The 26,391-nt window shown below is 45.4% G+C and overlaps 1 protein-coding gene across 3 annotated transcripts in view; it reads left to right on the forward strand.

The window, feature by feature from the left end:
• The first annotated feature begins 14,315 nt into the window (after positions 1 to 14,315).
• The window catches only part of SOS1 (SOS Ras/Rac guanine nucleotide exchange factor 1), a 143,212-nt gene continuing 131,136 nt past the window's right edge, over positions 14,316 to 26,391 (forward strand). For 2 of the 3 annotated variants that reach the window (XM_024242366.3, XM_024242367.3), the window contains exon 1: positions 18,040 to 18,749. In XM_024242366.3, the coding sequence (XP_024098134.1) occupies positions 18,663 to 18,749 (87 nt within the window). In that variant the 5' untranslated portion in view covers positions 18,040 to 18,662. Of the gene's footprint in view, positions 14,397 to 18,039; positions 18,750 to 26,391 lie in introns of those variants that run through there. The other variant, XM_054547617.1, reaches the window with a different exon arrangement.

Consider the following 26,391-nt stretch of genomic DNA (forward strand, 5'->3'; position numbering starts at 1 on the left):
TTTTACATGAATCTCATTAAAGATCTTTTTTTTTTTTTTTTTTGAGATAGAGTCTCGCTTTGTTGTCCAGGCTGGAGTGCAATGGCGCTATCTCGGCTCACTGCAAGCTCCGCCTCCCGGGTTCACGCCATTCTCCTGCCTCAGCCTCCTGAGTAGCTGGGACTACAGGCACCTGCCACCACGCCCGGCTAATTTTTTGTATTTTTTAGTAGAGACGGGGTTTCACCGTGTTAGCCAGGATGGTCTCGATCTCCTGACCTCGTGATCCGCCTGCCTCAGCCTCCTAAAGCGCTGTGATTACAGGCGTGAGCCACCGCGCCCGGCCTCATTAATAATCTTGATGGGCATCCATGGGGAAAAGTTGGTTCCCCAAAGAAAAGCTCCCACTGGAAGAAGGGGAAGAGACAGGACAGGTAAAAATACAGACTGCATGTCAGTGTTTGGTTCAGTGAAATTAGAATCTCTGAAGAAATAGAAGTTCGGAATTAGGCAAGTGAGGGGCTAGGGCAGCAGGATTTGGGTAAGCAGTAGGGAGACAAATCATAGAGGTAGCCAGTGGGCAGTATGGGTGGAGGGAAGCTCCGGGTAGTCTGAAGACTCAGCCTGTCTGTCAGGTGGGGAAGGAGAAGGTGACACGAGAAACAGGGCCTGCTTTCATTTTTCCTATGTTGCAAGTGCATTATAAATATCGCTTTCGGCAAAGCTGATAAGGCTGAAATTATGCAGTTCTGGGCTTAACGTTTTTACATATTTTTATCCCATGCCTCAATCAACATTGCCTTCCCCTCCCACTTCCTCCCACTCTTCTACCCCAGTAAGATACCCTTTTGTCACTTGCTGTCATAGCAATGGGTTGTAGAGCCAGGAGAGGAGGGCAAAGCGAAGGCTTTGAAGGGCTGAGACCTATTTTACTTCTTCTGCAGTATCCAGCTCCTTACTTTTTATCCCCAAGGGCCATAGGAATTCTCCCAGTGGTCCCAAACTCTAGTTGGGATCTGCCTTTAGATGGAAAGCCAAAGTCAGATGTGCCAGTTGAGAACCAAGAGGGGAAAGTGTGTCCAGCCATTTTGGCTCATCTGCATTCCATGATAATGATATACAAAGAAACACATAATTAAAGACATTCCAAAGTGCACATAAGCATACACACTTATTTACTTGGTTTTGAGAAGATGTTTTAATTTTTTTTTTTTTTTTTATGAGACGGAGTCTCGCTCTGTCTCTCAGGCTGGAGTGCAGTGGCGCCATCTCGGCTCACCAAGCTCCGCCTACCGGGTTCACGCCATTCTCCTGCTTCAGTCTCCCGAGTAGCTGGGACTACAGGAGCCCGCCACCACGCCTGGCTAATTTTTTTTTGTATTTTTAGTAGAGATGGGGGTTTCACCGTGTTAGCCAGGATGGTCTCGATCTCCTGACCTCGTGATCCACCCGCCCCGGCCTCCCAAAGTGCTGGGATTATAGGTGTGAGCCACTGCGCCCGGCCATGTTTTAATATTTCATAGTTTTTAAAGTTTATAAAATTGTACAAATAGCCTTTTCTTTTTCCTCTGGTGGTGATAACTTAGCATGGGTCTCATTTTTTAATTAATTAATTAATTTATTTTTTTTTGAGACGGAGTCTCCCTCTGTCCCAGGCTGGAGTGCCCTGGTGGGATCTCGGCTCACTGCAGCCTCCGCCTCCCGTGTTCAAGCTACTACCCTACCTCAGCCTCCCCAGTAGCTGGGATTACAGGCACGTGCCACCACCCCCAGCTAATTTTTGTATTTTTAGTAGAGATGGGGTTTCACCATGTTGGCCAGGCTGGTCTTGAACTGCTGACTTTGTGATCCTCCAGCCTCAGCCTCCCAAAGTGCTGGGATTACAGGCGTGGGCCACCATGCCCGGCCTGGGTCTCATGTTTTTTAGAGTGCCCAAATATAGAGTGGCACATGCAATGCATATATCACAAACACAGAAATGTGTTTTTGGTTTCATGAATGTAGGTCAAGGATCCATTTTTCTAGCACTGAGTTTTAAGAGCAAGAGTTGAATAGTGAATAATGATCATACTTACCTCCTAAAAACAAAATGCTGATGAACAAGAAAGGGATTGAGCAAGGGGACCTCTTCAAGTCAGAGCCTGCCATCAGCCCCAGCTGGACCTGACAATAGCCTTACACACGGATGTCCCTCGAAAGATTAGAAAACAAAGATATTGGGACTTTCCTGTTGTGAACAGTCTCATTTTTCAAAAAGATAAATCTGAAAGAGCAATGTACATATAGTCCTTGACATGAGGAGCCACTGGGATGGAGTGAAGCAAGAGCTGACCTTGGAGTTTGTTGACAGCTTTGTATTGGGTGATGTAGGTAGGGCAGAGGGCTTACATTCACTGGGCCCCAGTTTTCTCTTCAGAAAAATGGGGATATTAACACCTGTCTCATAAAATAAAATGTAAGTAAGGTACCTGGGATGTGAGATGCTCAAAAATTGCTAATTTCTTTTCCCCACAGCCAAAGCAATTATTTGAAAAAGGCAGCACAGGGTGATAGAACATGGCCTATGTATGAAGAATGAAACAGAGGGCTGGCCTGGCATGGTGGCTCATGCCTGTAATCCCAGCACTTTGGGAGGCTGAGGTGGGAGGATCGCTTGAGTTCAGGAGTTGGAGCCTAGCCTGGGCCACATAGTGAGATCCTGTCTCTACTAATAGTTAAAAAACTGTCCAGGCGCAGTGGCTCATGCTTGTAATCCCAGCACTTTGGGAGGCCGAGGAGGGCAGATCATTTGAGGTCAGGAGTTTGAGACCACCTGGCCAACATAGTGAAAACTGTCTACTAAAAATCCAAAAATTAGCGGGGGCATGGTGGCACATGCCTGTAATCTCAGCTACTGGGGAGGCTGAGGCAGCAGAATAGCTTGAACCCAGGAGGCGGAGGTTGCAGTGAGCCAAGATTGCACCACTGCACTCCAGCCTGGGTGACAGAGTGAGACTGTCTCAAACAAACAAACAAAACCAAGAATGAAGCAGAAAGTAATGGCAACATGAGGGAGCTCCAGGTTGATGATTTTGATTTACTCAATAAAGTAAAAGTCAAGGTCAGGAACAAAAGGCAGGTGTAAATGGATGGGGAAATAAGGTACAAGAAAAGAGGAAATGCTGTAACTAGGTGTTCCGAAGATTGATGTATAGAGTTTACTAGAGATTCAGTAGATTTCTGGGTGATATTGAGCACCCCTTTGAGGCTTAAGATTAGGAAGTTAAGGTGACACCAAGTGGTGCAATTGTACGATTCTCTAGTAATGCTTGGGTACACAGGAGCACACACAGAACTAGTGGATGTTTGAGGTTATTTGAGACTGGACTTTTTGCAAGGCAAGTGTGGCAAATGGAGAGAGGCAAGGAAATGGAAAGTATGTTCAAAGGCATAATAATAATAATAATAATAATGAAATTTAAGATAAAGAGAGAAAAGACAGCAAGAGATTGCTCTTAAAGGAGGAAAGTTATTGATATTCATTTCAAATCTGATGTGAATTATGTTACCTTCCCCCTTAGAAGGCAGAGGCAGTTAAGACCAACTCTGTTTTATTTCTTATTTTTATTTTTTTTTTGAGATAGGGTCTCACTCTGTCACCCAGGCTGGAGTGCAGTGGCATTATCTTGGCTCACTGTAACCTCTGTCTCCTGGGTTCAAGTGATCCTCCTGCCACAGCCTCCGGAGTAGCTGGAATTACAGGTGCCCACCAACACGCCTGGCTAATTTTTGTATATATATATTTTTTTTACTAGAGACAGGGTTCACACCATGTTGACCAGGTTGGTCTCAAACTCCTGACCTCAAGTGATCTGCCTGCCTTGGCCTCCCAAAGTGCTGGGATTACAGGCAGGAGGCACTGTACCCGGCCCCAGCTTTGTTTTGAAATAATAATATTTTATCTCCATCATATTAGCAACTAAACCCAAAAGTTTATCAACAGAATAATACAACATGAGCAAGAAGAGTTTATTTTACACAAGTGCTTAAATATTACATTAATGAAAGAATTACCAAATGATCATATGATCAGATACTGTTATCAGTTATCTATTGCTGTGTAACAAACCACCCAAAAACTTTGCAGCATAAAGTAACCAATGGGTTCTACTCATAGATTCTGTGAGTCAGTAATCGTAACAGAGCACAGCAGGGACAATTTCTCTCTCCACAATGTCTAGAGCCTCAGCTAAGAAGACTCAAAGTATGGAGTGACTTGATTACTGAGCAACAGAATCATCTGGAGGTATCATCATTCACTTGTTTGGTACTTGAAGCTGGATATTGTTTCGCACCTCAGCTGGGCTATCAGATGGAAAACTTACACGTGGCCTCTCCAGGTGCTTTCTCCAGGGGTTCATCTGAGCTTTCTCATAGCATGACTGATGGGTTCCAAGAATGAGCATTCCAAGAGAAAAAGGTGGAAGTGCATACCATTTTTATGATCCAGCCTCATAAATAACATAGTAGCCCTTCTGCAGTACTTATTTGTCCAGGCAGTCAAAGAGATCTTCCTAAGTTCAAGAAAATAGGATATGGACCCCACCAATCTGTATTAGTCAGCGTTCTCCAGAGAAACAGAACCAATAATATACATACATGAGATTTATTATGGGAATTGGCTCATGCAATTATGGAGGCTGAGAAGTCCCATGATACATTGCCTGCAAGCTGGTGAAGCAGGGAAGCTAGTGGTATAATTCAGTCTGAGCCCGAAGGCCTGAGAACCAGGGGCGCCAATAACGTAACTCTCAGCCTGAGGCCAAGGGCTGAGAAATCAGGGGCCTCTTGCCCAAGAACCTGGAGTTCTGATGCATAAGGGCAGCAAAAGATGGGTCACACCTTTAGAAAAGAGAACAAATTTGCCTTGCCTCTGCCTTTTTGTTCTATCCAGGCCCTCGGTGAATATGATGGTGCCTGCCCACATTGGATGAGGGCAGATATTTCTTATTTCGTCCACTGATTCAATGCCCATCTCCTCCAGAAACGCCTTCACAGACATACCCAGAAATAATGTTTTACCCGATGTCTAGGTTTCCCTTAATTCAATCAAACTGACACCTATAATTATCATCACAAGTCCACCCCTTGTCAACTTGTCACACGTCTCCTTTTTAAAATTTTAATTATTATTATTATTTTGCCAAAGCCAAATACTTCTGAACCATATGTGTCTCCTTAAGCCATACTTAATCTTCAAATAAAGACAATAACAAGCTGGGTGTGGTGGCTCACTCCTGTAATCCCAACACTTTGGGGGACTGAGGTGGGAGGATCTCTTGAGCCTAAGAGTTCCAGAGCAGCCTGGGCAACATAGTGAGACCATGTCTCTACCAAAAATAAAAATAAAAATAAATTAGCCAGGCCTGGTGGTCCCAGATACTGGGGACTAAAGTGGGAGGATTGCTTGAGCCCAGGAGTTCAAGGCTGCAGTGAGCCGTGATTGTGCCACTGCACTCCAGCCTGGGCAACAGAGTGAGAACATGTCGGAAAGAAAGAGAGAAAGAGAGAAAAAGAGAAAGGGAAGGAAGGAAGGAAGGACAGACAGACAATAACAAAGTCATAGTTCCACCTAACATGATACAATTATCCTGTGTACAACTGAAAACACACTAGTCCCTTCCCCAGTAGAGGAAGCAAAGTTCTTGAGTGATGTTTACTCTTCTCCTGATATCCCATAAGTTAAATACCATGACATAAAATTATGAATACTTAAAAATATTGATATAAAATCAAAACAGCTAGCTTATCTTACATGATAAAGGAATAAGATGGAAAAAACCTGTCTTTGCTTAATATGTGTATACATACACACAAATGTATTTTTTGGGGGTGGGGGACAGGGTCTTACTCTGTTACCCAGGCTGGAGTGCAGTGGCACGATCTCGGCTCACTGTCACCTATACCTTGCCGGCTTAGGTGATCCTCCTGCTTTAGCCTCTTGAGTAGCTGGAACTACAGGCACACACCACCACACCCAGCTAATTTTTGTATTTTTAGTAGAGACAGAGTTTTGCCATGTTGCCCAGGCTGGTCTCAAACTCCTAGGCTCAAGCAATCTGCCCACTTCAGCTTCCTAAGTGCTGGGATTACAGGTGTGAGCCACCGCGCCTGGCCACAAATGTATTCTTAACAAAATAGGGAGGAAATTCTTATGACAATTATAGTCCTTGAGTCTGTAACTGGTCACATGGTTGTAGCTGTTGTTTATAGTTAACTTCTATTATCTATTCTATATACTCTCTGCCTTCAGTAAGCACCTCAACTGGTCATAGTTCTTTACTTGGTGGGGTCACCCAAATCTTCATTCCTAAAGGATCTGGGCCATTTGAAGTCCTGCCTGATTTGAGTGGTAGTTTCCCATTGACTTTAATCACAGGGCACGGTAATACTAAGAGGTACCCCAAGGGATCTCCTGTATTCCAGACATATTATTTCTTACTAGCATTGTGGAGTATCCAATTTGGTAGTCCAGATCAACCATCCCAGCCAACACCGTAACTCCCTTCTTGGTCTGTTGACCCAGAGTCATAAGGCACCCAAAGGGAGCAGGTGGCAGTCTTACTTACAATTTAATGAAATCATTGTTGTGTCTCCTGATTAAAGCATTCCTCCCTATGGAACTAAAGACCTTTGGGCCAGTAGAGCATGTCTTGGGAACAGGAAGCAAAAATTTTGCTAGTGGATCACTAGGGATGATGGTGAGTGCTGCCACCTCCATTTCCACCCCTTGATTGCTGGACCCATGAATTCTGATTCTGGGAGAAACATTACCATATACTGGATGCTGATTCAGAAGAATATACAGCCTGCTGGAGAACTTTGCCCCAGCTCTATAAGGTGTTGTCATGTAATGGGCAATATAACTGCATCTTCAAAAGGCCATTCCACCATTCTATCAAGCCAGCTGCTTCAAGATGGTGGGGGTCATTGTAAGACCAGTGAACTCCATGAGTATGAGCCCATTGCTGCACTTCTTTAGCTCCGAAGTGAGTTCCTCATTCAGTCCACAGATGACAGTTTTGGTGGAAGCAACGGAGACAGTGTCAAGCATGTAGAATGGGAGATACTGTGGCCATCTTAAAAAACAATCTGCTACAGATACTGAAAAATTATCTCATAACATTCAGCAGCCTTTCCTTTTGAAAGCTCATAGATCAAAATAAATAGAAGGATGAATATATACGCAAAATAATTGAAAGCAGCAACCCAAAGAAATACTTGTGCACCCAGGTTCATAGCAGCATTATTCACAATAGGTCAAACAACCCATGTCTCTGAGTGATCTGAGTGTCTATTACAGTGATCTGAGATTTATTCATCTCAGATGAATAGCGATCTGCTGAATAAACAAATGTGTTATATACATACAATGGAAAATTATTCAGCCTTAAAAAGGAAGGAGATTCTGACACATGCTACAACATGGATGAACCTTGAGGATATTATTCAACCTTAAGTGAAACAAGCCAGTCACAAAAAGAAAAACACTGTATGATTCTACTTATATGAGGTATCTAGAGTAGTCAAATTCATAGAAACAGAAAGTAGAATGGTGGTTCTCAGGGCCTGGTGGGGAGGGGAAATGGAGAGTTGTTGTTCAGTGGGTTCAGAGTTTCGGTTTTGCAAGATGAAAAGAATTCTTGTGATTGATTGCACAATAATGTGGATATACTTAACACTACTAAACTATATATTCTAAATTGGTTAAGGGCTGGTCTGAGTGCAGTGGTGTATACAACTAATTGATTACAACTAATTACAGATTTCTTTGTTCCTTCTCCACTCCCACTGCTTCACCTGACTAGCTTAAAAAAAAAAAAGTAAAATAAAAGGTTAAGATTATAAATTTTGTGTTATGTGTATTTTATCACTCTTTTCTTTTTCTTTTGTTTTTGAAACAGAGTCTAGCTCTGTTGCTCAGGCTGGAGTGCAGTGGCATGATCTCCAATCATTGCAACCTCCACTTCCCAGGCTCAAGTGATCTTCGCACCTCAGCCTCCCGAGTAGCTGGGATTACAGGCATGTGCCTCCATGCCCAGCTAATTTTTGTATTTTTAGTAGAGACGGGGTTTCATCATGTTGGCCAGGCTGATCTCAAACTCCTGACCTTAGGCGATCTGCCCACCTTGGCCTCCCAAAATGCTGAGATTACAGGCATGAACCACCTCACCCAGCCTGTATCACAATTTTTAAAAAGAATTAGAAAATTTTCTAGATATGCTAAAGAATGCTATGGCAGACATTGCATATTAGTATGCTGTAGAATGAACATACAGGCAGAAGCTAAAAAACTACATTTTCTAGACTCTCCTGTGGCTAGGGCTTGAGATATGATTTGCATCCCACGAAACAGAAGCATTTGTTGAGACTGATTTGAAACTGAGTCATATGTAGACAGAGGTGATATCAAGAGGATCTGCTTTGCTGGGGTAGACTGTGGCAGAGGTGGCATGGTCTGCAGCCAGCTGTTGTGCAGCAGCTTATTAATTTGGCAGATGACTTCCTGATTCAGCAGCTTTCAACATCAGTGATGGCTGCATTGCCAATTTTGGTCAAGGCAGAGTAGTAATGGGGTCCAGGAGTTGCTGCTGAATCCTTAGCCTAAGTCCTAATCCTCCAGCATTTATAAAAAGGCTGAAGGCAAAATATCATAGTTTGCATATAAAATGATTGTATTTGTAGAGAATCAGAGATGTTATTTTAGAAAGAAAACTATTAGAACTAATGAAAAATTAAAGAGACCAGATTTAAGCCAACTATATGAAAAACAATACTTTTTCTTTAACCCAGCAATAATCACGTAGAAATGTAGATTAAAAATCCCACTTCAAATAACAACAAACTTGATAAGAATCAGGAATAAATTTATAAGAAATACACTAGACTTATTCAGCACACAGGTTTCATTTCAGTCCTCTTTCCCTCTGTTCTACATTTTTCGAACTAAATCAATAAACAACTAAAAGGAATATTATAATGAAATATTTCATGAGAAATGTACTCTCAGTTATAAGAAAACCCATTTTTGCCTGATCAGCTGAGCAAATTAAAATTCAATTCTTCTTTAACCGTTACTATTTTCCATCCCAAGGTTTTGTTTTTGTTTTAACTTCTATGTTAGACTTAAGAAAACAAAAACTCTACACCCCATAAATCAAGGCAAACTTTTTCAGTTTTAGAGAAAAGAGGTTAAGAGGAAAACAATTCTAAAGAAGCATTGTTTCTGCCTCGGGGAGACAAACCTTTAATACAATCCTTATGAAACTGTGTTCCTGGCGTTCCTTTCATAAATCATGCATGTATAAGTAATTTTCAAAGATTTTGGGAAATGAGCTGTTGCACAAGGGATGATGGGATGTGTTATTTTGTTTCTGTATTTTTCTTTCTCTTTCCCTTTTTTACAGTTGCTGGTCATTTATTGGTCAAAAAATAAAGAGGGTGTCTCTGTCAGAAGCAGTCAAAAAATAATAGGTCTGATGAAATATGGATGCCTGAGCTATATTTATCATAAGTAAACTATGTTTAAGAAACATAGCCAAGGCTGGGCACGGTGGCTCATGCCTGTAATCCCAGCACTTTGGGAGGCCGAGATGGGCAGATCACGAGGTCAGGAGTTCAAGACCCCCTGGCCAACATAGTGAAACCCTGCCTCTACTAAAAATACAAAAATTAGCAGGGCATGGTGGCATGCGCCTGTAGTCCCAGCTACTCGGGAGGCTGAAGCAGGAAAATTGCTTGAACCCAGGAGGCGGAGGTTGTGGTGAGCCAAGATTGTGCCACTGCACCCCAGCCTGGGCAACAGAGCAAGACTCTGTCTCAAAAAAAAAAAAAAAAAAAAAGGAAATAGCCAAAATGATGGTAAACTGCAAGCTCTTTCCTTATAGATTCAGAGCCACATCAATCTCTCCACATTTTTTAAAGAAATAAATCACTTTGGAAAATTACAGATATATTTCTATAATCAATAAATTTGAGGTTTTATATGGATTCATCATAATTAAAAATATTAGTTGTTATCCTACAAAACAATATACATATACAAATCAGTTGGGTCCTCTGGGAAGCAGATGCTGAGCTGGAGTTAAGAATGCAAAAGGTGGCTGGGGTGCAGTGGCTCACGTCTGTAACCCCAACACTTTGGGAGGCCGAGGCGGGCGGATCACGAGGACAGGAGTTTGAAACCAGCTTGACCAACATAGTGAAACCCCGTCTCTACTAAAAACACAAAAATTAGCCATGTGTGGTGGCTCGCCTGTAATCCCAGCTACTCAGGAGGCTTAGGCAGGAGAACTGCTTGAACCTGGGAGGCAGAGGTTGCACTGAGCCGAGATTACTGCAGTCCAGCCTGGGCGACAGACCGAGACTCCGTCTCAAAAAATAAAAAAAAAAAAAAAGCAAAGGCTTCGGCCAGGTGCGGTGGCTCATGCCTGTAATCCCAGCACTTTGGGAGGCTGAGGGAGGCAGATCACCTAAGATCAGGAGTTCGAGACCAGTCTGGGCAACATGGTGAAACCCCGTCTCTACTAAAAATACAAAAATTAGCCAGGCGTGGTGGCAGGCGCCTGTAATCCCAGCTACTTGGGAGGCTGAGGCGGGAGAATCACTTGAGCCCGGGAGGCGGAGGTTGCAGTGAGCTGAGATCATGCCGCTGCACTCCAGCCTGGGCGACAGAGCCAGCCTCTGTCTCAACAAAACAAAACAAAACAAAAAAGCAAAAGGCTTATTGAGGAGTAACATTCGTAAAAAGAAAAAGGAGGAAGAACTGGGTCGGGGAGTCATCAGACCACGATGCAGATCGGCTGAAGACTCAGCCAGCCAGATAAGGAGCTCCCAGCAAAGATTACCCATTAGAGAAGTTCTGCATAGGGCAAAAATGGCCAGGCTCTGTTCCACCATCTTGCTGAGTCACTGACTGGGGCCGCCTCAAGAAAAGTATGACCTTGGCTCAAAAGCTAACAGACACTTAAAGGAGTTAACAGCTGGAGGTTGTCAGCTAAATCGCACAATTCTTGCAGTTGAGAAAGTAGTCCTTTTTTCTAGGGGGTGGGGATGGACAGAGTCTCACTCTGTTACCTAAGCTGGAGTGCAGTGGCATGATCATGACTCATTGCATACTCAACCTCCTGGGCTCAGGTGAGCCTCCCTACTCAGCCTCCCAAGATCTGGGACCACAGGCACGTGCCGCCATGCCCAGCTAATTTTTGTATTTTTTTTGGAGAGATGGAGTTTGGCCATGCTGCCCAGGCTGGTCTCAAACTCCTTAAACACCTCAGCAATCCTCCCACCTCAGCCTCCTGGGTAGCTGAGACTACGGGTGCACGTCATCACGCCCGGCTACTTTTTTAAATTTTGTAGAGACAGAGATCTCCTTGTGTTGCCCAGACTGGTTTTGAACTCCTGGCCTCAACAGCCTCCCACCTCAGCCTCACCAAGTGTTGGAATTAGAGGCATGAGCCACTGCACCCAGCTTGAATTGTCTTTTATTTTTTGAGACAGAGTCTCGCTCTGCTGCCTAGGCTGGAGTGCAGTAAGCTCCGCCCCCTGGGTTCACGCCATTCTCCTGCCTCAGCCTCCCAAGTAGCTGGGAATACAGGCGCCCGCCACTACGCCCAGCTAATTTTTTGTGTATTTAGTAGAGACGGGGTTTCACTGTGTTAGCCAGGATGGTCTCGATCTCCTGACCTCGTGATCTGCCCGTCTCGGCCTCCCAAAGTGCTGGGATTACAGGCGTGACACAGCGCCTGGCCTTCAATTGTCTTTAAACTGTTTTCTACTAGCATTTAATTTCAGCCTCTTCCTATTCTGACCTATAATTAAGATTAACAATTTTTTTTTTTGGCCAGGCGCAGTGGCTCACGCCTGTAATCCCAGCACTTTCGGAGGCCAAGGCGGGTGGAACACCTAAGATCAGGAGTTCGAGACCAGCCTGGACAACATGGCAAAACCCCATCTCTACTAAAAATACAAAAATTAGCCAGGCGTGGTGGCGGGCACCTGTAATCGCAGTTACTTGGGAGGCTGAGGCAGGAGAATCGCTTGAACCTGGGAGAGGAGGTTGCAGTGAGCCAAGATCGCACCATTGCACTACAGCCTGGGCAACAAGAGTGAAACTCCGTCTCAAAAAAAAAAAAAAAAAAAAAAATAGCTGGGATTACAGGCGTGAGCCACCACGACAGGCCTTTTTTTTTTTTTTAAGTGCATTTCTGAGACTGTCTCATAGTCCTTTTCAGATTTATCAATGAATAGCTTTGCTCTATATATCGGCCAATTGGAACCTTTACCACTCCTTTTCCTTTGGTATGTGTGTATAACATATTATACATACAAGAAGATTATCTATATTTGTGTATGCACCTGGCCACAATGAAGTAAAATTTATCACAATTTTCCTTTATGGTTTGTATTTTTTGTCTTATTTAAGAAACCCTAGGCAGGGCGCGGTGGCTCAAGCCTGTAATCCCAACACTTTGGGAGGCCAAGGTGGGCGGATCACCTGAGGTCGGGAGTTCAAGATCAGCTTGGCCAATATGGCAAAACCCCGTCTCTACTAAAAATACCAGAATTAGCCGGGCGTGGTGGCCCGCACTTGTAGTCCCAGCTATTCAGGGAGGCTGAGGCAGGAGAATCGCTTGAACCCGGGACGCAGAGGTTGCAGTGAGCTGAGATCACGCCGCTGTACTCCAGACTGGGTGACAGAGCCAGACTCCATCTCAACGACAACAACAACAACAACAACAACAACAACAAAAGATATTCCTTATTTTCTTCTCAGATTTTTTTTTTTTTTTTTTTTTTGAGACGGAGTCTCGCTCTGTCATCCAGGCTGGAGGGCAGTGGCGCGATCTCGACTCGTTGCAACCTCCGCCTCTCAGGTTCAAGCGATTCTCCTGCCTCAGCCTGCCGAGTAGCTGAGATTACAGGCGCATACGCCACCACGCCCGGCTAATTTTTTTGTATTTTTGGTAGAGACGGGGTTTCACCATGTGGGCCAGGATGGTCTCGATCTCTTGCCCTCATGCCTCGGCCTCCCAAAGTGCTGGGATTACAGGCCTCAGCCTCCCCAAAGTGCTGGGATTACAGGCGTGAGCCACTGGCGCCCAGCCTTCTTCTCAGAGTTTTATAATTTTGCTTTTTGCACTTTCTTCAATCCAATGGGATTGTTTTGCGTAGGGTGGGAGTTACGAGTATATTTTTTCTATGTGCACTTATCTATTGCACATTATTTCATTTATCGAATAGTATAGCCTTTACCTATTTATCTGCAATGCTTACGGTATCAGGTTTCTATATATTGATTTGTCTGTCTACTGATCAATTGGTTTGTAGGTTCTTGTGCTAATATCCATTGTTTTAATTACTTTAGCTATGTAATCAGTTTTCACATCTGGTAAATCAAGTTCCCCTACCTTCTTCTTTTACAGGAGAATTAGCCTTTTGCTTTTCCATATACCCTTAAGAATGAGTTTGTCAAATTCCATAACAATCCCTGTTGGGAATTTCGTTAGTCACATTGCATTTGGATGTGATCAATTTGAGGAGGTATTACAACTTGAATCAACTGGAAAGAGACTTTTGCAAAAAGTCTTCTCTTCTCTCTTAGAAGATAAACTTGGGCATATCCTATAAGCTCCCTGCAGAAATCCCGAAAAGGTGCGAGGAATAGTCCCATATATCTTGGAGAACCTCTGATAATCTCTTCTAACTGTACCATCTTTGCAAAGGCAGGGATGGAAACAGAGAGGGAGGAAGAGGGCGGGGGACTCAAAGTATTAGCTAAAGGTGAATAAAGGGTGGACATCCAGTGTTCTTCTCAGTCACTATTTTCTCTGGCGTATTTCCTGGAGATACATTTTTTGGAGGAGTGGAATCGAAACGAGGCATTGGAAAGACAGAGGGTGAGGAAAAGACAGAGAGGGTGAATATGTCCTGGAGGAGATAGTACCTTAACTGCTGATGGCTGAAACTGCTGTTCCTTCTACCTGTTCAGCTCTGAAGTTCGAGGGAAGGAATCCTGAATGGAGGCTGAAAAAAACAAAAACAAAACAAAACAAAAACAAACAAAAAAAAACTTTAGAGAGAAGGTAGCATTTGAGCTGAGGGCGCGCAGGGTGGACAAGAGTTCCAGCGCGAGCGTGTATCTGGGAGCTGGGGTGGGGCTGTGGCGGGCGGCATTAGAGAAAAAAGGCGGCAGGCATTCTGAATAGCAGGAGACAGAGAGAGAAGTGATGTGTTTGTAGGAGGCAAGAGCAGTTCATTTTGGGTGAGAGATACAGCTGGAAAGATAAGCAGCGGCCCAACTGTGCAAGGCCATGAATACCAGGTTAAGGACTTTGGACTTTATCCTGGGACGCCAGTGTGAGTTCTTGAACAGAAAAGTAAGTAGCTGGGTCCGAAGTTCGCGTCAGGAGGATCACTGTGGCTGCAGCAAGGCAGAGAACCAGGTGGCCGCGTCCTGGCCAGCGGGGCAGGCAAAGGCGCGGAGTGTTGCACTTCCACCTGCAGGGGGCACACTGAAGGGCCGAACGCCCACACCGCCCCCGTCCTCGCCGCCCTACTCCGATGCGCCGCGCTCTGAACTCGGCTAGCCCGCCTGGACGCGCCCCTCTCGGGCTTCGGCTATTCCTCCTGGACGCGCCTCTGTGCGTCACGTCCGCTGTGGCGTGAGGCTCCTTAGTGCTGAAGAGGGAAGCGAAAAGAAGCCTCTGCGCCTGCGCCAGGGCGCACCCGTCGGCGGTAAAAGCTGAGGGGCTGGCGCGGGGGATTGATGGGGGACACTTTTACGTCTACACGCGCCTACACGTCTGCACGTTTCTGAGTCCGCACGGTTGTCTTCTCTTGCTGAATGGCCATAGTTGTCCCAAGAGATACAGGCAAGCAGTACAGGGGTGATGGAGTGCTCCTTGACCTTAGCGGGGCTGACCCTGGCACTCCCTGTAGGTCTCCCTGCTGCGAAGCACTGAGTCTCTTCACTGCAATTTCTCTCGTTACCTGCCCTGTCTACGGCCCAAACGGCCATGCTAGTGAAAACCTGTCCTGGCCGCTAAGCAAGCCCAGCCCAGGCTGTAACCCATGTTTCTAGGGCTTGTTTTCCTCTGCAGTCAAATCAGAGATTCGGAGTTGAAGGGGACCTTAGAGGTCAACATGCCCAACCTCTTAGCCCGAGTGAGTGAATGTACGGTTTTTACCTGCACACCCCGAAAATCGCCCGTTTTCTGGAAACAACGTTGATTATGTAGTGCTGGAAGTTTCCTGCATGCACATTTTATTCCTTCGACAATATTTATTGCTACCTACTGTGTGCAGGCATTGTAGGTCCTGGGGATACGATTAAAACCGATGAAGAACGAAACGCACAAGATTGTTGATCTCGGCCGGGCGCGGTGGCTCACGCCTGTAGTACCAGCACTTTGGGAGGCGGAGGTGGGTGGATTGCTTGAGGTCAGGAGTTCGAGACCAGCCTGGCCAACATAGCGAAACCCCATCTCTATTAAAAATACAAAAATTGGCCGGGCTTGGTGGCGTGCGCGTGTAGTCCCAGCTACTCGGGAAGCTGAGGCAGGAAAATCACTTGAACCTGGGAAGTGGAGGTTGTAGTGAGCCAAGATTCCGCCTGCATTCCAGCCTGGGCGACAAAATGAGACTGTCTCAGAAAACAACAACAACAACAAAAAGATTGTCTCTCTCTAGGAGTTTACATTTTATTTGGGGGCGGGAGGGAAACCAACAACCAAAAATAAAGGACTGATTTGATTTAGTGCTAGCAGGAAATAAAAAGAACATATGGTAGAAATACACAGGTGAGAATTACTTGGAGTGATCGGAAAAGGCCTCTTGGAGGTGGTGATGTTTATAACCAGCCAAGTGAACAGTTAGGGGTTCTAGGCTGAGAGAAGAACAGTGTTCTTTAGGCAGGTTGTTGTTTTCTAGGAATAGACAGAAGGCTACTGTGACTGGAGTGTGGTGAGGCGAGGTTGTGAATGGTGAGAAAACATTGAGAATGTGAGCAGGAGCCAGATGCACGCCTTTGTGGGGTACGGTAAGAAGTTTGAAATGTATTCTAAGAGCAATGGGAAGCCAAGCAATAGTTTGGGGTACAGGCTTGATCTTGGTTCATTTGGAACCATACAAACAAATCTCTTCCCCCATATCACAACCCTTTAAATATTTGAAGAGGGCTGACTGGACGCGGTGGCTCACGCTTGTAATCACAGCATTTTGGGAGGCCGAGGCAGGTGGATCATGAGGTCAGGAGTTCGAGACCAGCCTGGCCAACACAGTGAAACCCCATCTCTAATAAAAATACAAAAATTACCTGGGTGCGGTGGCAGGCGCCTATAATCCCAGCTTTCATTCCACACACTTTGAAAGTGGGGAGTTTTTCAAGTGTAAACCAAGTATGTATATTTTTATTTTTTCAATAAAAACAATAAAGATGGGTCTCGCCAGCCTGGTCTCAAACTCCTGAGCTCAAATGGCCCGCCCACCTCGGCCTCCCAAAGTGCTGGGATTACCGGCGGGAGCCACTGCGCCCGGCTGGTCTGTGTGTGTGTGTGTGTGTGTGTGTATATATATATATATATTTATTATTATTATTATTTTTTTTTAATTGAAATGGAGTTTTGCTTTTGTTGCCCAGGCTGGAGTGCGGTGGCATGATCTCGGCTCACTGCAACCTCTGCCTCCCGGGTTCAAGCGATTCTCCTGCCTCAGCCTCCCAAGTAGCTGGGATTACAGGCGCCCACCACCATGCTCGGCTAATTTTTGTATTTCTAGTGGAGACAGGTTTTCACAATGTTGGCCAGGCTGGTCTGGAACTCCTGACCTCAGGTGATCCATCCGCCTCGGCTTCCTAAAGTGCTGGGATTACAGGCATGAGCCACGTCGCCTGGCCGGCCTGTATATTTTTAAAGGAAATAACCCAAGAGTTGTTTTTCCAGATTTTCAAAGAGGTCCTGTAAAGATTAAGAACCACTGAACCTTTCTCGTTTACGTGATCCTGGTTACTGTTTTCAGGAATAGCAGGACACAATGTCAGCTTTAACCCAGGCTAGTTCCTCTAAACTGCCTTCTTATCGGTGAAATGAAAATAATAGGGTTGCTATGGGGATTAAATGAGATGATACTCAAAAAGTGGTAATTAATGATAAATCATAAGGTGTCTGCCACAAAGTGCCCCTATTATAAACAAACAGTGGCCTGGAGGGACAGTTTATAAATACTGCTCCTTTAGCATTCCACTAACATTGACTGAGTGCCTGTTCTGTGTAGAGGCCCTGGTGAAAAAGATCTGCCTTCCAGTTTATTATCTAGTCGAAAGAACCGCAAAAGATACAAAACACGATAGACTGAACGCCCTGAGAGGGGCATAAGTGCAGTGCTCTAGGAGCTGTAAAAGAGGTCTCGATATCCACTGGAGGAAAGTGCTTACTGGAGTTCATTTCTGGAGTGGGTTTAAAAGATGAACAGAGGGAATCTAAAACATACACACAAAATCAATACTACACGTACACATTTTATTCTTTTGTGGAAAGACCAGTTAGAAACACTGCAATCACTTCTACTACTCAGCAGATACTGAGCAGTAGGTTTCGTGACAGAGCACCTGTATCTTTTGTCCAGTCTGTTTACTATACATTGCGTGCTCTGGGCAGTCCTTATCTTCGTGTTCAGGAACAAAGTACACACACCCCTTTCCGAAACGAAGGGCCCAGGGACTCCGAGAGGGGTGGGAGCACTCACGGCCAGGCCACACAATGGGGAGCCTCTTTACCCTAGTTATCACCCACCCCTGCAGGCCCCACTTTGCCAGGGTTCGACTTCTCGGGCCCTTTCGCCCCTCCCCTGCAGCCCCCAGGAGCGCAGCCACAGCCTGGCGGGGTGCCCTACCTCTCTCTCTCAATCTCTCTCTCTCTCTCTTTCTCTCTCTTTCTCTCTCTCTCTCTCTCTCTCTCTCGAGCTTTCCTCCTTCACCGGGAGCCGGAAAACCCGGAGCGAACCAGCCCAGCCCGGCAGCGCATGCTCAGTAGCGAGCAGGTTCAGTTCGCTAGTAGGAAGCTACAGCGCTACACCGGCGGCGGCGGCGGCCGCGGCGGCACCTCAGGGCAACCAGATTCCCCAACAACGACCTCGGGTCCTTCCCCTTCCCCGCGAGACCTCCGCCCCAGCTCCGCCCCGCCCGGGGCTCTTGCGTTTCGGAGTCCCAACTGCGCGGAGCGGGCGCCGCGGCCGGAGCGTCCCTCCACACGTCCTCCCCCAGCCGCCAGCTCCACCGCGGGGCCAGGCCGGGCCCGGGAGTGCAGCCCCGGCGGGCGGGCGGCGGCCGCGGCAGAGGGCAGCCCGGGGCGGCGCCGCCGGGCCGGGGAGGGGCGGGGGGCCTGGCCCCGGGGCGGTGGTGCGGGATGCCGCCGCCTCCGGGCCGCGTCCGTTCTCCACGGCTGGTACCTGTGTCGGGTGGGTGGCCAGGCGCGGGCCTCGCCCCCCAGCCCCCTCGCCAGGGCTAGCCCGGCTGCGCGGCGCCCGGAGGGGGCCGGGCCGTCCGGTGGGGCCGCGGCCCTGTTCCGCGCTGCGAGCTCGCCCTCTCGCGGCTCCCTGGCCCGGCCGCCGCCGCCCCTCTCCCCGCCCAGAGGCGCCCCGGGGGCACCATGCAGGCGCAGCAGCTGCCCTACGAGTTTTTCAGCGAAGAGAACGCGCCCAAGTGGCGGGGACTGCTGGTGCCTGCGCTGAAAAAGGTGAGGAGCACGCGGGACCCCGCTTCCCGGCCGCAGCCCCCCAGCGCGGGCGCCGGGCCGGCGCTGGGGAAGGGCTGGGGAGGCGGGGCGCGCGCAGGGCCGTCTTTCTTCCCGGTCTCGCCGCGTCTCCAAAAGGACGGCGCACACGGAGAGGCCCCCCTCATACGGCTGGCTCTCGGTGTTGACATCCACCGGGTGTGTGGGAAGGCCGCAGGGAGCCGGGGGGAGTTTATCCAGATAATCCAACCCCTGAGAGGTGAATGCTTTGCCCTTTGATTCCAAGAAAACAACAGTTGGAGGAGCCTCAGTTTTCAGCGGAGGTCAAAGCAGGCCACTTTTCTGCCTTCTCGGTCTTAGCCCGGAGCTGCTGTTAGCCTACCGTTTTAGGTGTCCAGTACGCTCGTTTTAGTGGCTTGAGAATGCCCTGGCCGTAATGCTTGCTCAAAGGAATTGCGAGCTCGCCTGGCAGTAGGAACGTGGCCTGCTCTGCTCGCCGTCAGTAATCACTCCTCATTCTCCTGGTTTCCCCCGCTCCTCCGATTAACAGGGGCTGGTGCACATGCTACCAATTTCGGGGGGGTTTTGTTTTTGCAGCGTTCGAGATTCTTGGTGCTGTCATTTGGCTTGTTAAGAATTTTTAGCCTTTGTATGTTTAAGTTTGCTACATTGTTACCTGAAGTTACGTACCGCCGATCTGTGCTTTTAAATGTTTTAGTATAAGTAGGAAGTGTTGTTACATTTTTAAAGCTTCTAAAGCAGCAGTGTGACCACCAGACTATTTTTGTTTCCTTTTCTTCATTTATCTTTTCTGTAAAGATTGCTTTAGTCTTCTAATAGTGTTTCTAAATCCTAGTTTCTTGCTGTTCAAAGAATGTTTCATGCTAACTGCTTCTACTAAGAATGGAGATTATGTTTTACCTTTTATGCTAAACATTAAAAGGTGTCTGATATTTCTCAAAGGCCAGTAACTTTTACTTTCCCTTTTGCCCTGTTCTCCTCCGGTCCCTCTTGCTGCCTTACAGTGGAAAACTATTTGGTTTGTCAGGAGAATTTGCTCATATATTTCTGACTTAAATTACGGACATTTTCCCCTTCAAGTGTCTGACTAGTCACAAACATCTATGTAATTTTTTTTTTTTTAAAGAAAAAAAGGTGCCATATATCTTACGTACTTTATTCCTTAGAAATCCCATCAGGCTCTCACTCCTTACTTTTGCTTTACTTGCAAGTTTGACTTCTTAGCTTGTAATGGAAGGGGTGTAGGAGGTCTCTGTGATGCTAGAAGCTGGTGTCCGGATAGGGTAAGGGGAGACACGGAAATTGTTTAAAAACATGTAAAGGAACTCATAAAGCATTGCCAAATAGGGGCCATTTTGCTTAGAGGCAAAAGCAGCTCCTTTCCCGGGGGAATCACCAAGGTATCAGCTGAGGATCCTTTGAAGCAGTGCAAAGAATATTGTAGGAGTTGACAGAGCTTGTTTAATTCTGCCGCACTGGTGGCCCTTGCTGAAATCTGTCCACAGAAGCATTTTGTTTGGCTGGCACAGTGTTGTTTTATTTTTAAATGTAATTAGTTGCTAATATTTGAAAATGGGAGATATTACATAAAATCTGAATTTTCAGCTTTTCTTGAAGAATAGGAAGGTCTTGTCATTTAGGGCCTGTATTCAAGCGAGGCACTAAACTGCTGGAGTTGAGTAAATGGCTGCCTTCTTTAGACAGGTCATGTATCTCCACCTTACCACAGCCCCCACTTGTCCTTTTTGCATATTTACACCAAAACAGCTTTTAACTTTAAGCTAGAGATACTTTTGCAGTAGAAGTGATAGGAGGAGGTGGAAGTGTACATAATCTAGCTGATATGTAAGGTTCTTCCAATTCTTATTTAAATAGCCACTAACAATGATTCTAAACAAGGTTGGAAATACAGTATATTTCATATCTGAATATGCTGTTGGTAGCTCAAAACCTACGTTTTTACTTGCCTGCTGGACATTTCATGTGGATATCTCCATATCTTGATTTCTTCCTTTGATTTATTATTGAACTATTTGTAGATACATCCAACTTGTGTTCTCTTACTCTTACCTGAGGCTCTTTGGATATGCTAGTCCCTTCATCCTTCTTTGCCTGGTTCAACACTACTCATCCTTCTAGACTCACTCAACCTGAACTCTCATATCATCAGGGCTGAGTTGGATATTACTCCTTTGTTTTCTTTTTGCACCCTGTCCTAGCTCGGTGAATTTTAAGTTCCTATTTACTTGCCTATAACTAGATTGGACACTCCTTGAGAACAGGGATGATATCTTACCCTCATTTTATTCCCCATGCATATAGTGCTTGACATCTGGTAGGCACTCAATTTGAATAAATAGGTGAGGGGATACACAAACTAAAACTATCACTTCTCTCCTCCACCTGTCATTTCAGTTTTTCTTCTTGATTAATGGCTTTATTGTTACAATTGACTGGTTTAAAATGTTGGGGTCATCTCTGGCTTCTTTGTATTACTGTGCACACTCAGGTAGAGCCTGTATGTTCATTTCCCTTTGACATGTTCTTCTAGTCTGTTCCTCCTCTAACTTCTCTAATTGAGTCTCCTTTCTCAGACTACTGTGATAACTTCTTAATGGAGTTCACTGGCCCCCACCTCACCTTCTGTTTTTCAAATCTCACCAGTTATAGGACACTTCTGAACATGTCACACTCAGAACTGTTGATGTCTTTTGAGTTCAACCTACGCTAAAGTGCACACTTTTTAGCATGGAATTAACAGCGATTGATATCTGGCTTCATCCTGCTTTTCTGACTGGATTGTCTACCGTAATCTTTTATCTCCTTTTTGCTTTAGCCAGTCTGGACTGCTACTTTTCCTGAATATGGCTGGAATGTCCCACTGTATCTGTTGCACTGCATCTATGAGTCTAAGTCCTATCTTATCTATTGCACAAATATATCATGCCTACTATAGACCAGGTATTGCCCTTGACACTCAGGCTGAAAAGGTAAATGACAGGGCCGGGCACGGTGGCTCACACCTGTAATCCCAGCACTTTGGGAGAGCAAGGTGGGCGGATCACGAGGTCAGGAGTTAAAGACCAGCCTGGCCAACGTGGTGAAACCCCGTCTCTACTAAAAAATACAAAAATTAGCCGGGCGTAGTGGTGGGCACCTGTAATCCCAGCTACTCGGGAGGCTGAGGCAGGAGAATTGCTTGAAACCGGAAGATGGAGGTTGCAGTGAGCCGAGATTGCGCCACTGCACTCCAACCTAGGCAACAAGAGCAAAACTCTGTCTCAAAAAAAAAAAAAAGGTTAATGACATAATCAGAAAAGACTAAATTAGAACATGATGGGAAGTGGCAGGGCATGTCTGGAGAGACAACTGGTTTATGAACAGGTTTTATATATGTTAAGCTAAGGAATTTTAATTTTTTCTTGGGTAATTAGAAGCCATTGATAAAGTTTCTTTTGTTTGTTTGTTTTTGTTTTATTTGTTTGTTTTGAGACAGAGTCTTACCAGGCTGGAGTGCAGTGGTGCGATCTTGGCTCACTGCAACCTCCACCTCCTGGGATTAAGCCATCCTCCCACCTTAGCCTCCCGAGACTATAGGCACACTGCCACATCCAGCTAATTTTTGTATTTTTTGTAGAGATGGGATTTCACCAGGTTGGTCTTGAACTCCTGGGCTCAAGCCATCTGCCTACCTCAGCTTCCCAAAGTGCTGGGATTACAGGGTGAGCCACTGTGCCCAGCCAATAAGTTTTAAGTAGGGGAGTAACAGCACATTTTAATTTTAGAAAATTCACCTTGGCCATAGAATGGAAAATGATTTGGAGAAGAATGAGACGTGAAGAGAGGAGAAAAGTTAGAAGCCTAGTTTAATAGTCCAGTCAAGAGATAATACACATTTGAATTAAGGGTGCATTTGAACAAGGATGGAAATATGGATGTGGATTTTATTTGAAAGATGTTTACAAGGCAAAATTGACAGGATCTAGTAACTCACTGAGTGATTGGGGGAATGGTAATGGAACAGGAGTAGTCTTGTTTCTGACTTGATTGTCTTTAGTCAGGATAGAGAATGTAGGAGAAGCTCTTAGGATGGAGAGAGGAGTGGCATAATAAGATAATTTTTGGAAATGTTGACTTAAAAGTCTTTTTGGGTTATTCAAGTGAACTTCTCCAACTGGCTATTGGTTGTTGGTATCTGGTGAAGCAGATTTGGAACTTGTAGATGTGTAAGTAAAGCCATAAATATAGATGAAGCCTATACAAAGACTTATACATGTATGTTCATGGCAGCTCTTTTCAGTCAAAAACTGGAAACAATCCAATGTTCATCAACAGGTGAATGAATAAGCAAATTGTGATACAAACAGTGGAATACTACTCAGCAATAAAAAGGAACAAACTGGCCGGGTGTGGTGGCTCACACCTGTAATCCCAGCACTTTGGGAGGCCAAAGTGGGAGGATTACTTGAGCCCAAGAGTTCCAGGCCAGCCTAGGCAACATAGTGAAACCCTGTCTCTACAAAAAACTTTAAAAATTAGCCAAAACATTAAAAAAAATTAGCCAGGTGTGGTGGCATGAGCCTGTAGTCCCAGCTGCTTGGGAGGCTGAGGTGGAAGCATTGCTTGAGTCTGAGAGGTCAAGGCTGCAGTGAGGTGTGATTGTGCTATTGCACTCCAGCCTAAGCAAAAAAATGAGACCCTGTCTCAAAAAAAAAAAAAGAGAGAACAAACTTGATACAAATGACAACATGGCTGAATCTCAAAATAAATATACTCAATGAAAGAAGGGAAACCAAAAAAGAGTATATACTGTATGAGTCTACTTATAGAACATTCTAGAAGGTGCAAACTAGTGCAGATCAGTGGTTGTTTAGGGAGAGGTTTTTTATGTTCACTTATCTTGATTGTGCTGATGGTTTCAGGGGTATATACATATGCTGAAATTTTTCAGATTGTACATTTTAAATATGTACAGTTTATTGTATGTCAGTTGTACCTCAATGAAGGTATTTTAAAAAGTAGATGAGACCACATGCTGAAAATGATTTGAGTAAGACTGAAAAAGGGCTGGCATAAGAAGTGGGGGAGGGGAGTGGAAAATAGTGTATAGGGAGATAGCAGAGGAAAAGGAATGATGTAAGGAGACCGAGAAGCAAGGAGTCAGGCAGAAGGAATGAAACCCTAGTGTCTGAGAAGTTGAGAGAGGAATGCTTCAAGAAAAGAGTTGTTAGCTGTGTGCGATGGCTCACACCTGTAATCCTAGCATGTTGGGAGGCCAAGGCAGGTGGATCACCTATGGTCAGGAGTTTGAGACCAGCCTGGCCAACATAGTGAAACCCCTGTCTTTACTAAAAATACAAAAATTAGCCTGACGTGGTGGTGCACACCTGTAATCCCAGCTACTCGGGAGGCTGAGACACAAGAATCCTGGGAGTTGGAGGCTGCAGTGAGCTGAGATCACATCACTGTACTCCAGCCTGGGTGACAGAGCTAGACTCTGTTTCAAAAAGAAACAAAAACAAATCAGCCGGGCGAGGTGGCTCACGCCTATAATCCCAGCACTTTGAGAGGCCGAGGCGGGCATCACCTGAGGTCAGGAGTTCAACACCAGCCTAACCAACATGGAGAATCCCCATCTCTACTAAAAATACAAAATTAGCTAGGCGTGGTGGCACATTCCTGTAATCCCAGCTACTCAGGAGGCTGAGGCAGGAGAATTGCTTGAACCCAGGAGGCAGAGGTTATGGTGAGCTGAGATTGTGCCATTGCACCCCAGCCTGGGCAACAAGAGTGAAACTCCATCTCAGAAAAAAAGAAAAAATAAAAGAAGGAAAAAAAGAAAAAGAGAAACAAAAAACCAAAAAAATTAGCCAGGCTTGGTGGCACGCACCTGTGGTCCTGGCTACTCAGGAGGCTGAGGTGGGAGGATTGCCTGAGCCTGGGATGTCGAGGCTGAAGTGAGCCATGATCGTGCCATTGCACTGCCATCTGGGTGACAAGGGTAAAACCCTGTCTCAAAAAAAGAAAGAAACAAAAATAAAGAGAAAGAAAAGAAAGAGTCATTGATCATACCAGGCTATAGAAAAGTCAAAGGGCCTGAAAAGTGTTAAGTTTGGCAGCTAAGGCTTGGTCATTGGTCACTATGTCAGAGCAGTTTTATTGTGACAGTAGAAGATGGAAGAACATGGGAAAAGTAAGAATAGTAAGGGCTGCTGACCTTTTTGTTCAGATTATTTTTTTCTAGAAGCTTGGAAAGGAAGGGAAAAGAGATAGTGTTGAGGCATAAAAGAGATTCAAGATTGGGTAAGACATTTTTGCTTCTTACTTGGAGATGACAAAAACTTGTTAAGAGCCTTTGGGGAAGGAGCTAATAGAGAATGCTGGTGAAAATTCAGGAACACAAAGCAATGGGATTTGCCTTGAACTGTTTGGGAGATACTACTTTAAGCACTTCACCTGTGTTCTCATTTAATTCTCACAGGATACTATTACGGCTTCCTTTTTTACAGGAGAGAAAATCAAGGTTTGGAAAGTTAAATTTGCCCATGTAATTTAGTTACAGAATCTTTATTTTTATTTTTAAAATTCTTTTATTTATTTATTTATTTATTTTTGCACCATGGCCCCCCTCCCCCAACTCTAAAATCTGTATTTTTAAACACTGTATTGACTGAGCATGGTGGCTCATGTTGTTGACGCCAACACTTTGGGAGGCCAAGGCAGGAGGAGTTTGAGAACAGCCTAGGCCACATAGTGAGACCCTGTCTCTACAAGGGAAAAAAAAAAAAAGCCAGGTATGGTGGTACATGCCTATAGTCTTAGCTACTCAGGAGGCCGAAGTGGGAAGATTGCTTGAGCCCAGGTGTTTGAGGCTGCAGTGAGCTATGATTGGGCTACTGCACTCCAGCCTGGGTTACAGAATGAGACTGTGTCTGTAAATAGATTAATTAATAAAACACTGAGTGATACTACCTCTGGCAGGGGTGATGACATCTTTTCTTATGAGATATGGGAGGGAAAGTGATAAAGATGGGTTTGTAGGTTGGGGAGCAGGGAGTTCATGCTAAATAATCACTTCTATTTTCTTTTCTTTTTTTTTTTTTTTTTTTTTTTTTTTTTTTTTTTGAGACAGAGGCTTGCTCTTGTCGCCCAGGCTGGAATGCAGTGGTGCGATCTCCGCTCACTGTAGCCTCCGCCTCCCGGGTTCCAGCAACTCTGCCTCAGCCTCCCCAGTAGCTGGGATTACAGGCACACTCCATCACACGCAGCTAATCTTTTGTGTTTTAGTAGAGGCAGGGTTTTACCATGTTGCCCAGGCTGGTCTTGAACTCCTGAGCTCAGGCAGTCTGCCCGCCTCGGCCTACCTTGCTGGGATTACAGGCATGAGACACTGCGCCTGGCCAAATCACCTCCATTTTCATGATGAAATGAAAGGCAAAATTTTTTTACAGAGTGAAGAAAGGGAAAGTAGTAAGAAATTTAGAAGGAATAATGAAGTTTGGGAATTGCTGCTGTGGAGTGTAGAGGAGCCAACCAGTGCCTTAGAAAGGAATTGCAAGCCAGGTGCGGTGGCTCATGCCTGCAATTCCAGCACTTGGGAGCCTGAGGTGAGAGGATCACTTGA

The sequence above is a fragment of the Pongo abelii genome, chromosome 12, assembly GCF_028885655.2.
Source record: "Pongo abelii isolate AG06213 chromosome 12, NHGRI_mPonAbe1-v2.0_pri, whole genome shotgun sequence".
Taxonomy (NCBI): Eukaryota; Metazoa; Chordata; class Mammalia; order Primates; family Hominidae; genus Pongo; species Pongo abelii.